At 37.5% G+C, this 14,459-nt stretch overlaps 1 protein-coding gene across 6 annotated transcripts in view; it reads left to right on the top strand.

Annotated features, from left to right (window-relative positions):
* STXBP5L (syntaxin binding protein 5L) overlaps positions 1-14,459 on the top strand; it is a 184,617-nt gene that overhangs the window by 152,466 nt on the left and 17,692 nt on the right. For 4 of the 6 annotated variants that reach the window (XM_071433268.1, XM_071433267.1, XM_071433266.1 and 1 more), the window contains one exon: positions 9,833-10,003. The exons of the other annotated variants lie outside the window; for them this stretch is intronic. In XM_071433268.1, coding sequence (XP_071289369.1) covers positions 9,833-10,003 — 171 coding nt within the window. The remainder of the gene's footprint in view (positions 1-9,832; positions 10,004-14,459) is intronic. 6 annotated transcript variants of the gene reach the window in all.

The raw sequence follows: 14,459 nt of genomic DNA, 5'->3' as shown, positions 1-14,459 counted from the left end.
ACATAGCATTAAATAACTTTAAACCCTGAAGCATAAGACAAGCAAAAGATAAACTTAATGGACAAAAGACTGTATTTAGAGGATTATGAAAAAGGAAGTATACCATCATAATTAGAATTGGTGAGAGCTTTATTGCATAGTATAAAATGTTGCATATCAGAAAAAAAGCTACCTTATCATATTCCTGTAATCATGTTGGGAGCGGGACATTGTAAGCTTTTCCTAGAATATATTGAAAAATTGCAGGCAGATTTATATTTTAACTACCCCAAACAAACACCAAAAAAAATCCCCAGAAAACCCTAAGGACAGGGGAGCAGGGTAAAAAGCTCCAGAAGTTAAACAAATTCAACCTGAAAACCTGAAAGGGTTGGAAGCATAATGATCCATTTTAAATGTATGACATATGCAGGGAACTTGGAAGATTAATGGAATGGATAATCTTGCCTGTAGTTTTGATTTCAGAGTGGTCGTGTTTCTACTATTCCTTTATTTGTTTGTATTCATTATTTTTAATAGTATAGAACAAGCTAAGTATAAACTAGAATAAGCCTAAGAAGGTCTAGTTCAATGTCTTGCAGAAAACAGTGGAGTGCCATTGGTTCCAAAAGGTTCATAAACACTGAAAGGAGTGATCAAATTGTCACTAAAGCATCCTGTTTGTTGTTAGGGCTGCAGCCATCAGGTATCCTGTTCTCAGGTTACCCAGAAGCTAAGGATGAAGCACGTGGAAGAAGCATTCAATGTGTAAACTGGCAGATACTCATGGATAATCAAGCAGAGAGAGGTTTAGAAAAGGAAAAGAAAATAGACTGAAAACCCCCCAGACTTTCAGCTCTAATTCATGACTGTCTTAGAAGGGAAAAATATTCCTGTTAATTATTCTAGCCATTAAAACTGTGCTGAATTATAGATTTCTTAGTTTACAACAGGCTGGTAAGAGCCTCTCTTTGTCAGTATAAGGAGCTACATTTAAATGAGAGTTCCTGGAAAAGGTGATGACCGCATTTCAGTTACTTCTGCTCCAAAATGTCCTGGCCACACTGTCAAAGCTCTTGGAGATTATTTATCCACTTTTTGGCTGCTGCCTGAGACTGTCCCCATAGTCTGAATATTCAGGGGCTAACAATAGTTTTGGCCCACACTTCTTGTAAAGATATTCAGGTCACCACTTTGAGATGATAAAATATTGTCCATTCATCCCATTGGCTCTGGCTCATGGCTCTTTAGAGAGTGCTGATGCATCGCCCACTCTCAGCAGCGGCTGCAGCTAATTGGGACATACATTAGCATTTGGCAGCTTACAGTTCTGCTCCCTTCTTGTGATCTGCCTCATGGAATGTCCTTGCTTTCACTTTGCTTTGAATTGTAAATAGTAGAGGTTAAGTAGAAGTTAAATCTATTTCAGGTGGAGGTGTTGCCTGTACTGGAAATTGTCTGGGGAGTAGTTTGCTATCATTTAGGGGAACAATGTGTGATCTGATGACTCAGGGTGTTCTTGTTAAACTTCAATAGGATTTTCATGACCTAAAGGTACTTTGGGACTCCATTTTGACCTTTATATGACTGATGAAGTTGATCTCAGCTTCTTTTTATTTTGCTGTGGTGATTATTGTCTCTCCTTGCCGAAGCACTTGTCACCTGTGGATGCTGTATCTCCACACAGAAATGAGTGATGTGGCACATGAAGGGATACATTGAAACCTCTTGATAGTTTTTGCTACTGCAGGTCACAGCAACCCAATGTTTATTTGAGTTGACCAGAAGGGAGATGTGGCAATGCTGCTGCATAGACTCTATTACCCTTCAGAGGCAGCTCTGAATTATAGTATCTTTATTTTTAAACCTAATAATGTTTCTCAAAGTCTTCTGAACAGATCATCTTCATTTTCTTGCAGTGTTTCACAGAGATGAATTATGGGGATAATCCTAATTTTATTGAATCAAGTGTAGAGTCTGAGATATATCCAGACACATAGAACTGCTTTGGTATGAGAGCCTTCTAACATTGCTTCACCAGCCACTTCAAGCATCACCTTGCGTTTTCCTTTTAGAAAATATTTCTGCTCATTCTGCTAAAAGCTTTTAAAGGTTCCAGCTGATCACAGGGAGCCCGACAGAAGCCATAGCTAAAGATGGGGGAGAATCAGTAACTGCTGAGTTTTCTAGAATTACTATGAACAGATGGTTTGACTGTAAGGAATTATGCCATCACCTAGACTTTATTAGTGAAAGAACAAAAGGAAATGCAAATATAAATAGATGTCTTTTTTTTTTCTTCTTGCTAAGCTGTGATCTTCAAAATTGTAATATATTTTCCTATGCTTTCTACAGATACTTACAAGCAGTAAGATCAGAGCCCAAAAACTTTAATTCTGAAAATTGAGATCATAAAACATAATTGTAAGGATCCAATTAAGGACCTGGGTTTATGGGTTTGTACTTCATTTTGTCCATTTTGGGTGAGGTTTGTGGAATCTCTTTGATTTATGTATATGGTAATAGAGTTATAATATGAAAATATCCACCATTTGATGCCTTTGCATTTCATTGACAGGGAAGTAGCACTTCCTGGATGCTCCTAAGCCTATGAAACAGTACCTGAATAAATGAAACCTCATTTCCATTTTAAGAATGAGCAGCAGGGTTATAGCAGTTCTTGCTTTCATTTTTCAAAGTATTTACAGCAGACACTAGGCACTCACACAATTTTTAAGCTTTTAATCTGTTTTTGCTTACTACTGCATTGGACAAACTGATAGATTTTAGATGGAGCATTCTGTATTGATTTACCTGGATCTGTAGTTCTGTTTACAAGGCTAGAGAACATTTCAGAAATTTTGAAACTTTATGAGTTGCTTTCCTCCTTGGTATGACTTTGTAGAAAAGGCACCCCAGATATCCAGCTGTACCAATGATTTTCTTTAAATGCTTGGCAGTATACATTGGAAATTATTTGTATATTTGCATGATAAGGATTTTAGAGACTGTCCAGTGTATGTCTCCTTCCAGAAGGGTAGAGGAACCTTCTGTCCCCTTTTCAGTCTGAAAGTACCACCTGAATTGAGGAATCATCTCAACTCTGCTTCTAGGCAGAATCACAGCATAATCAGGTTTGGAGGGGACCTCTAGACCCCACAGGTCTAGGTTGTCTAGACCCTCATCCTGCTCACAGCAGGTCAGGCTACACCAGGTAGGTCAGGACAGTGTCCAGTCAAGTCTCACAGCACTTGTTCTGCAGTCTGGCAAATGCCAAATACAGGGGAATGATTTCAGCCCTCAAACAGCTGCTTATGCTCTTGCTGAGTCTGTGGAGGATGAGCTTTGCCTTTTCTGCTTCAAGTTTGATCACTATGAAGGTGCAAAACATCGTGAAGTGGACTAGAGTCTTTCACTTTTACAGAAATGGTTTTAAAACTTTAGCCTTTTGGCTATTTCACATCTCGAGGCTTGGATTTTGATATTCTGTATTGAGGACCTTACTAGACAAGAGTCTCTTAATCTTCTGAAGGTCAGGTGTATGACAGCACCAGTTTTTTCCTTCCTTAAGTAGGAGAATGTTTATAGTCAAACATTTTTAAAAAAGAACCTATATATCTAATGAATATATTAGCACTCTACCAGTCCGAATGACCAGAACTTTGAAAAAGCAACAAGATAATTCAGTTACTATAGCAGAGTACACATATACTCTGTGGTTATATTTCACAGCAGAAAGGGGCTGTGTTCTAACTTCTAATGTTTCCAGATGAGAAAAAAAAAAATACAACAAGCTGATCTACTTGGGAATTTTACAAGCAAGTAGTTAAAAGGAAAGGTAAGTGCCTTAAACTATACAAAAATACCCTAATTAAAATGATTATAAGTGACACAGTTAAATTTCATCACAAAGGAAAGGCAGTGAAATTTGGTAGCTGGAAAAACAAAACAAGCAGTGAAGATCATCATGCATTTAGGAGTTGGTAATAACAAAATGACATGCAACTGGCTAGGCTCCAGTGTCACAGGTACTCACTGTTCCCAAGTTCTTTGGTTTTACATAAAGAGTTCCTTACTGAGGACTTCAAAGGTAAGTCATTTTCCACTCCTTTCAAGCACTGCAAACACATACAGGGTATTCTTCCATTCTGGGGTCTCTGTTCGCCTCTCAGGTTGTAACATTTTTCACTTTTAAAACCAGAGAATGAATGCCAGTTTTTTCCATGGTGAAAATGCAGGTGCAGTGCTACACTAAGGGGTGCTCAGGACAATTTGTTGATATCCAGGTGATCTTGTGGTCCATCCACTCTGCTTGCATGTTCCAGTGTTGTCTTCTGTGCAGCCCAGGATTTATCACATTTCATGCTTATGTTTCAGAATTCAATCAAGTTTTCTGTCTTATGTTTTCCTGCTTATTGCACAAAGCATAGCAACTATTTATGTTGGATTATTCTGTGGGGGCACACTTGAGTGCTGTGTACTTTTTGAGACAGTCCAGCAGTGTGGTGTGATCACTAGAAATTCAGCAGATGAATCTGAGGGAGCAGACTTAGATCCAAGTAGTCCAAAATTTTTCCACTATTCTATGGGAGGAAAGGTAGATTTCTTTCAGGTTTGCACTTCAAAGTTTTGATTTTTCAGATATGATAACATAGAGGTGATGTTATCGATAATGTATGACATACGATAATGTATTCTCAATGTTTTTCATTTGGAGAGTGTTTATTTTTTATTTTCATTTCATTTTTTTCATAATTTCAAGCAAAAATTAGTAGTTTTAAAAGAGAATCTGTCAGTGATCTGACAATGCATTTAATGTTTTCAGCCTTCCCAGTATTACTGGGAGAAGTAATTACTCTTCCCAGTAATTTGGTTCTCTGACAAATACATCTGTTCATCCTACTTTCAAAAACCATAGTGGATTTGGAACCAAGTGTTAGATAGGATTTTGTTACCATAGGCAGAATACCATTACATCATACAGGCAGAACATTACAATGACAGCATATTATAGTGTTAGAGTGGACCTTGATATTCTACCAGCATGTCATTAGGGCAACTCTTCCTTCCTCTTCAAACTGATGAAGACATGATGTTAAATGTACATTTTTGTTGGCAATGCATCTGCAGTAAGCTCTTCTGCCAGGGCTTTCACATTCTCTCCTGCCTGGCTGACAGAACTGCACCAAGGGAAATTTGTGTTTCTGACTTTTTAAGGAAATTTCTTTTAATAAATTCCTTTAAATTCTTATATGTTATGGTATCGGTCTGTGTTCTCACTAATGAATATTCACACTATTACACTAATTTTGATTATTTACAGACAAACCTGAAGCAGCTCTTGGAGCCATTTGTACAGTTTTAAGATTACATTTTTTTCTTAATTCAAATGTGTATCTCTTTGCTGTGTAAAAATAAAGGTTAGTCACCCTTATAATCATTACTCAAAATCTAATTTACTGGTAATACACAGAAAATCCCCCCGTGGAAACAGATGGATTTTTCTTCACTTTAACAGTAAAGATTGTATTCTTCAACAGTTGTTGAGAAGATTCTCTAAGACTTATTTCCCAGGTTCTTTCTGCTCCATATTAAAGCATTTCTCTGGTTCTCTTCTGGTTCTCATCTTCTCTTTTATTGATTACTTCCTTACAACTTAAAATGGTATTATAATGCTTCTAATTATGGATATTTATAGTTTTTGTCTCAGACTCTCTCAAATCATTAGTAAGAAGGTTTTCAGCTAGTTTTTCTGTTTGAATTTATCCCTTTGTTAGAACTGAAAGAATTGATTGCTCATATTCTTTCCTGATTTTTTTCTGTCAAATATAAAAAATTGGTAGGCACTAACTGTAAATGAGTGCTTCTTTCTTAGTGACATTTTTATTACATTTAACTTTAACAAGTATCCATCTTCTTACTGATAAATTGTTGGTCTCTTTTGCTTTTGTGCAGAGGTCACCAAGTTGTTTAGAACTTCTATGTTTGTAATCAGGCAGGTTGTGTAGGATATACATGTTACTGTGTGTAAACTAAAATCCACATATGTATATAGAATATTCTCCCTGCACAACATGCCTCAATAAGAATTAGTTTAATTTGAGGCTGCCCTGTGTGTTTGCTGCTGTCATGTTGCACATCAACATCTCTCAGTACTTCCATCAGGTTCACAGAAATTGTTGTTACTTCTTCAGTTCCTCTTAATCTCATCATCCTGCTGGTATTTTGTGTGACACTCTTGCCTTACATCTAGCACAGTTCTCTCTTTTTTAAAGCAGTTTGTGGGGTGCACAGGGCACTGAATGGTGCTAGTGTTTGGTAGCAGGGACAGATAAAGCATTTTTAATTCATATGGGTAAGCAGTTTTAATTCCATGTGTCCAGACAAAGGCACACAACCATGAACTGCACTGTAGAAGCAGCACATGGAGAGTGTTACAGAATTTTATGTCATGAACTGTTATATATTTTAATACATCATATATACATACCATAATTTGCTGCTTTGTTAAACCAATACAGTGAAATTAGTATAACTTGACTAAAGGGGTAATTGCCTATGATTACTTCCAATGGCTTGCATGAGCCCTAAATTTTTTAATTAATGCTCAGAATAGCTATAAAACTGAGCCCTGGCCATTTAGTTCACTATCCACAGGGAGTAGACAAGGCTGCTCCCCTGGCATAGTGGGATGGTTCTTACACAGTTTGGAGACTGCTTCAAGGATAAGCTCCACTAAACCCTGGTGCCCAAATATATTGCATTAGTGTGGGACTGGCTGAAGGGATCCAGGAGCACTGGAGAGGATAATTCTAATTCCCTTCACCTCATGGGCAGCAGGACCCATGGGTGTAGGAAGTGATGGCAAATGCAGTGGTAGAAAAGGGATATTTTGTGCAGTGTTTTCTTCAGCAACAACTCTCTGCCTCCTCCAGAAGAAGAGAGAGTGAGGAGCTGCTGGACTATTGTGTCAATAGCACAGAGCAATCTGTGCATGTGCAAATACTCATGTCCCTGATGTCAACAATGCTCCATATCAATTAATATTTCTGAGCCGAGAAGAGCCCAAGTGACCATGTGACCAAAGCAGTAATCCAGCAAGGACAAAAGTGAAAATGTTGCTTTTCCTTACAAATCGAAGAAAGCTGGAAAAAAGCCATGTTTTTACAAGGCTCCTGTACGTGTTCTTTGGGGTGGTTGGGATGCATCTGTCATGGCAAAGGAGAATCAGGTGACTCAGGCCTCAGAGGGGTAGTAAATCATTACAGTCATTCTGAAAGGCTGAGAGCTTGAACGTTCTCATTCTCCCTTAGAAAGTACACTGTAGAAAGTAGTACTTTTTTTTTTCTTGTCACTTTTCTTGTACACTTCATCTTTCTTCAGACAATGCAGCAAGGAACCTTTTCTTAAACAGTACATAACGTTTCTTTAGAATTGTTTTGTATCACAGGCCTTAGAGCATTTAAAAAAAATGAGAATTTTTAAATACACACATAGAATTTTCTCATAGATTGAGTGGTCTTCATCTGCTGGATTCTTTTCAGTTTCTCCACCAAAAAAAAAATTGCAGTAATGTTTCCTATAATTATCTTACTTGTTGTACAATGCCTGTTTTTTTATTAAGGCTTGAAGACCTGCATTTCTTCTTGTATACATTTTTTAAAGTTGTATCTAATCAGGAGAACAGAACAGTGTTAAAACACAGACAAGTTTGTAACTGATCACTAAAATCCCATTTCTGGTCATTGTTATAGCACCCACTAATATTTCATCAATTTCAGTACTTGAAGGTATACCCCTACAGCTTCTAGGATGAGGCCTGATTTTTGTTTTTCTTCCTAGGAACTGGCTTTGCTTATTCAAAAAAGCATTGTCAAAACAGCTAAAGGGATTTAGGTGCCCAGATCCTAATGATGATTTCATGTGGGCCTCTGAAGGTAACTGAGACAAGCCAGCATACTTAGAGAAACATAGCAGCACTTCTCTTATGCTGAGGCATAGTGAGCAGGGCTTTGGATGTGTTGTGGCCATTCTGTACGATGCTCAGGGGAGAGGACTCACAAATGTTGTTCATGTTTCTATAGAATATGATTTTTTTTCATTCTGTTATGTTCCTCACCACTTCCTAGGATTCTCCCTGGAGATAATTAGATATGCTGAAACACCTTCCCACAAACTGAATTTTGAATAAAGGAAGCAGCTGGATGAGGATGTGTCTGTTGCACTTAGGTTGAACACTCAGCCTGTGTCCTTGAACAAAGCCCCCAGTCTCAAAGGACTTTCTGCTGAAATATACAAACAGTTCCAGCAAATTTTGGAAAATTTCCTAACTAAAAATTGAATGAGTCATCCACATCAGTTTTATATCTGCTGTTAGCTCAGTTAATAGCCATGTATTAAGGAAAAATGACAAGAATCATGGAAGTTGTGTCTCCTGCAGAGCTATTTTGTTACACAGTACAGATACTAAATTGCTTTCTAATCTATAATTCTGAACATTTTTTTCCACTTTTGTTCATTAAGAGTGAACTTTTTTCACATGGAAAGGACGTGACTTGCACATTCAAAGGCTACATCTACCACACTGTACACTGTATTCAGTATACGACCAGAATATTCAGTGAATATAGAGATAGCTTTTCATAATGTACACTGGTGCTATCGTGGCATGGTAACCAAGAAATAAATTTATCTTGGTATGTGAACATTCATCTTTTCCTTGGATACAATACAAATCAAACAGAGTTGACTGAATAGGATACTTAAATGCACTCTTGAAGACTAAGATAATTCTCAGATATAAATAACCCAACATTTAAAATTAAGGCAGAAACCCCAAGATTTCCTACCTAAACCCCTACCTACAGTGTTGAGGTTTTACAGTTTTGAACAAAATCCTCAGTGTGCTTGCATGAACCTGAACTTTTGTTTTGCTTATTACCTGCTGTTTACTTAAAATAACCTGCTGACCAAAAATAATTCACTTATACCTGAGTGTGTATCCTTTCGTATGTTGAAGGGGAAATTGTGCTCAGTAATTCTCCTTATGTTTTCTTGCCCGGCATGAGAGGAAGAAAGATACAACATGAATATTTTACAGTCCAGTCCAATTCTGAACTCTGATCCAAACCCTGATCAATGGATGTTGTGGTTTAAATACCTGTTGACCAAGAACAGATGAATGCAGTAAGAGTTTGAAGCAGGCATGTTTTCTTTCCCACCCCGTGAGACAGCAACATGTGCTGTGCTGATTGACCATGGCCTCATTTCTATAGAGCTGTTGCAGACAAATCAATTGTTCAGCAGTCAGTTTCCTTAGAAGTAAAATAAATCTATGTGATATATAAAGAATAAAATACTTACCAATATTATGGCTATTTTTGTAATTATCTCAACTAGTGGCCTGTTTCCTGAAGCTTTAAGTCAGGCAGGGAAGATGTCTAGCTCTGAATTCTACCCTGGAGTAAATTATACTTGCAGTTCTTATGAGAGCAAAGAGGAAAGAAAATACTCAAATTGACTTGGTATCTCTTAGGAGACACAACAGCAGGGTGCCAGTGTTACCTGCAGTACCTTGGTAACTGCCTGTGTGCATAGGTCAGCAAAATGCTGTGGGATCTGCAGCTCTAAGAACATGTACCAGTTCTGTGGCCCTTGGGTTTTTTCAAATTATACCTTAAGGATATGGTGAGTTATTTTCTCCATACGTGTGATGAGTTGCTAAAACAAATCAGCAGTTATTCACAGAAGATTTGATTTAACCCATTCTCAAGTATCAGAACACACATCTCTCCTCCATTCTGAATCTTGGGAGCTGCCACTTTACCTAGCATTTGTTGCATTCACTTTCCAGATCACGTGAATGGTCACTGTACCAGCCCAACCTCCCAGAGCTGCAGTTCAGGCAAACGCCTTTCCAGTGCAGATGTGTCGAGAGCAAACCGCCGAGGGCCCGGCAGGCCCCCCTTCAGGAAAGCCCAGTCTGCAGCCTGCATGGAGATTTCCCTCCCAGTCACCACGGAAGGTGGGTGGCAATGACTCTTTTGCCAGCTATTTGTGAATTTCTCACCAGGTGTGAAGGGGAAAAGTTCAGCAGGATTCTTGTCTGGGTTATTGCCTTGAGCTAACTAACACTTTAAACTGTGATAGGCTATCAGCAACACCATGGTCCTAATCCTCTTCTTGTGAGGAGCATTTGTATCCTCAGCCACCCACCTGCAGGGGTATCTGCATCACAGTTACAGCTGGAACCAGTGCTCCCTGATTTCCACACCTGTTAATGAAGACAGAGCAAGGGGAATTATATCCCTCAGATTGTCTACCTTTGTATTTTTAAATGCAAATTGTTTCAAATACCTTTGTTATTAGTGGCACATGGCTAGAAGATTTGATTTTTTAATTTTTATGGTAACATAAAGTAGCAAATTTTTTCCTCAACATTAATGACTGGTTATCAACATAACATAAGCCTTTCATATAGCTCTCTTTATTTGCCACACAAACATGGTAAGTTACACTGTCATATAACAGCTCCTGATGGAAAATACACCACTGCCACAGTAGTTTCTACTGCTGAGTGTTTTTGTTCAACCTATGTAGTACCAAACTCTTCTGGAATTCTTGTATGCTGATATTGCTGCAATATCAGCACTACTTGTACCTGCCAAGGCCACAGTATTATCTAATCCTTTTATGCTTCTTTTTTTCTTAGATGCTCCCAGAGTAAATAGGGTCACTGGCAGGCAGAACCCACAGCCCCCTAAGGTCCCACTGGCTCTTGTGTGCAAAGCATTTAGCAGTACAGTGATACTTCCAATGGCATCATGGTGCTTTCTGCATACCTGTGTCATGAAAGATTCACTTTATGTCATTCATCACTGTTTATAATACCTATCAAGTTTAATATAAGCGTGTATCTCTTTTAGAGATAGTAATCTAACTTGCTTTCAGGCTTGAGAAGTAAATTGCATTAATTGACATTAAAAATTCCTATTTGAAGGTATCACTTAAATAGTATTAAAACCTTCAGTAAAGTCAGTGAAACAACTGTTGCAAGAGTGAGCCAGGCAATCTCCAGAGTCATTTATATCAGCATGTCATGATGGGGCATGGTTGCAGTTTGTCCTTGGCTGTGTGGATTTGTGTACAAGTCACCTTTTAGCAGGTTTGTTGACTAAAATAGTTTTCTGATTATCTGTAGTCTCTCAGTAAAGCAAAGCCTTCTCTCCAGCTTGTCTAAATTATTTTTCAGTAGGCAGTATTACTTTTTTGAGTTGTAGCTCAACTGCCTGGAATGACTGACATTCCACTGTTCTTCATGGATCTTGAATTTCTAGACACACAGTTTAGTCAAGTGGTTTGATGTGTTTCTAAAGGTTTTTCTACTAAATAATATGGTGGAAGGTGGTATGATGCTTGAAAGATTCTTAGTCTGGGTGAGGGAAAAGGAAGAAGAGAAGTTAAAAGGTTTGAGACAGAATATGCTGAGAATAAGAATTTTCTCTCTAATGTAAAAGTGGTTTTGATCAAAACCTTCTGGTTGAGCTGTTCCAAAATAAAATGAAAAAAATCCCCTCTTTGCTAAGAATTTATTGGCTACTTAGGAGCATATGGTGCAACAAAAAATAGATGTATTCCCAAGAAATTATTTCCTTTTATTTTTATATTCTCATGAGGTGAGTCAAGATACATGTTTTATATCCTTTCTAGAAAGGTAGCATTTCAGGTTAGAATTTGGTTGGATTTTATTATTCTACCAGAGTAGAATTTTGATTAGTTTGCTATCTCAAAAGGACTTCTTAGACATTAAAAAAAAAAAGCCTTTGTGTGTGGGTAAATGGTTCTTACCTTTTTTAAGCCTGTCTCCAAGGAACTGATAATACTTGGAGATTTTTTTTAATAATGCTTCCAGTTCCTGTTCTTTACAACCTCTTCTATATGATTTGATTAAAAAGATAATACATTTTAGTAAGTAATCATAAGACATATATTAGAATAATAGATGAATCTTCTCCCCTTGCATTGGATTTCAAACTCTACTTACTTAAATCTGACCTGCTGGTACAATAGGAACTGTACTCCCAGCATTTTCATCAAGTCTATTTTCAACAAACTTTCACACAATAAATTCTTCTGACTTTGTTCCAGTGAGCTGATTGTTGAGATTTTGCTGACTCTCACCTCTTTACTTCTGCACAAGGACTCCTAATATAGACAAACATCTTTGAAGAATGTCTTTGCAATGATGAATCATAGGAAGGAAATGGGGGGTGGGGGAGTGAAGGGCAGGGTAGTTGTGTTTTTGTCTGCTGGTTGAAATATTGCAAACTGCTCAGACTGCTCAGATTCATACAGTGCTGATATTTCTCCCACTTTAATAGCAGAATAATTCAAAAGCCAAGTAGCACTGGCAGAGGAGTGGTGCATCATTACTGTTGCTGCCTAAACCTATGTTTTTCCCAGGCTCTTCATCATCCTCTTTTATGCTTTTTGAAATGTTGCATGTTGTCTCAGTATCTTCTGCTTTCAGAAATGCACCACTCTCATGGCTGTAGTAAAAAAATCTGTAGTTCCTCAGTATTCTATATCAAATCTTAGCAAAAAATTAGAACCTTGTAAATTCTCAATAGTATATTATTATTTATAAGGAAGAGATTTTTTTATGTGAAGCATTGGAACAGGTTGCCCACAGAGGTGATCTCTGGAAACATTCAAGTTCAGATTGTTCAGGGCTCAGAGCAACCTGACCTAGTGGAAGCTGTCCCTGTTTGTTGCAGGTGGGTTGGAACCAGATGATCTCTAAAGGTTTGTTCCAGACCAAACTTCTCTATGATCCCATGATCACTGATTCTAAACAATTTTGTTTTCACATACTTTTGATTAAACAGTATATTTCTTGAGATAATATAAGAATTTATGGGCATTGTAAACAAACCCACAAATACAGGAAACTCCATTGCTGACCTTCAAATCCCTTTTGAAAAGAAGTTTTTGAGATTTCAGGAATTAGTGGTTATACTTCTTTGATAAGGCTTTCTTGCACAGAGTATAAACTACATTTTTTTATTATCAATTTCACATTGTGCTCTTAAACAGTAATAAAAAATACACATGAATGCAAATTATTCTTAGCCAATTAAATCCTTACAGGGATTCTGACCCATGATAACATTCTGTAGAATGGGAATGTGTTTTGTCTCCAAGCTTAGTGGATTTCTTTGAGGGCTGTAGCCATTTGCACTGTTCATGTTTCAGTCTGTTCCAAGCTCTGGGTTCTGACTAGCACCCATTTTTTTTCTGCAGGTCTTCAAAGAAACACTGAAATAGGGATTAAGTTTTTGTTTAACTTCCTGGGGAAAATGTGTGGCTCGACTGGTTTGCCCTCTGTACTGTGGCACAGACCCAAAATAGTCCATCTCAGCCTAAGAGCTAACATCATAGTTTTTAACCATGCAGAAATCCCAACCTGATAAAGAATTGCAGTGTAGATTAATAGATCCTAAACATCTGCTTCTTTTCTGCACAGGAAAACAAAAAAAACGGTTTTTAAAAAATTTTTAATTGCAATTTTAGATTAAAGAAAATCCTGAATTAAAGAAAACAGTGGCATTAAAGAATAAAAATAAAATTGCTGTGGGAGGGAGCTCATTGTGGTTGTACTTGTGTAGCTGGTGGGTACATGGATGTGTGCACAGATCCACATGCTGGCACAGATTTCTCTTTTGTGTGTTATGAGAAGCCTTTCAGATTTGATACTTCTTGGTTATTGGTTTGGGGTTTTTTCAAACACTGCTTTTTAAAGCTATTTTGCATTCTCCAAATGTTTGTCTCTGGCTTGTGTTGGCTGAGCCTGCAATTTTTTTTCCTCCTTGTCTGCATCCATACAGAAATGTGGGCATTCTGCACACATATGTCCACCTGTGGTTCCATTGTACATCATGGGAAGAAAGTAAAGACAGAGTGGAGTTTTTCCTTTGAAGTGTTGTGTTTGGAAATTCATTTACTTCCAGCAGCAATGATAGAAAACTGTCTTCCTTTTTTTACTATTATTTGTATTCCCCATTATGTAGTTTTTAATTAGTCCAGCCTAATCACCTTGTTCTGTAAAGGCCAGTTACATATTGGTGTTACAAAATTGCCTCTGAACAAGGAATCCCAGCAAAGTTTTGCTGTGCATTGTAATTTTATAGGAATGCTAAGAAGAAAGACTTGGAGTTTGCTTTCACTTTCCTTTAAAACAATTCAGTTTCAGCACTTAGCTTTTGGATTAACTCTTTTGATTATATGTAGTTAAAATTTGATACAGAGCACTTGAATTGAAATGCCACTATGAGCTGGCAAAACAAACCATTCAAGTAGTTATTATTTTTAACTTAATTAATTAATATTTAATAACCTTATCAAAATTCTATGGCATCCATTTTAACTGATGCAGGGTACTTTTCTACCTGAAGTTTTTCTTTTGTGTCTGACTATGCATA

The sequence above is a fragment of the Agelaius tricolor genome, unplaced genomic scaffold (assembly GCF_023055355.1).
Source record: "Agelaius tricolor isolate 1412-34295 unplaced genomic scaffold, bAgeTri1.0.p SCAF_9, whole genome shotgun sequence".
In the NCBI taxonomy this organism is placed as follows: domain Eukaryota; kingdom Metazoa; phylum Chordata; class Aves; order Passeriformes; family Icteridae; genus Agelaius; species Agelaius tricolor.
Note: the sequence above shows the minus strand (reverse complement) of the source record. Positions and strands in the feature narration are given on the sequence as shown.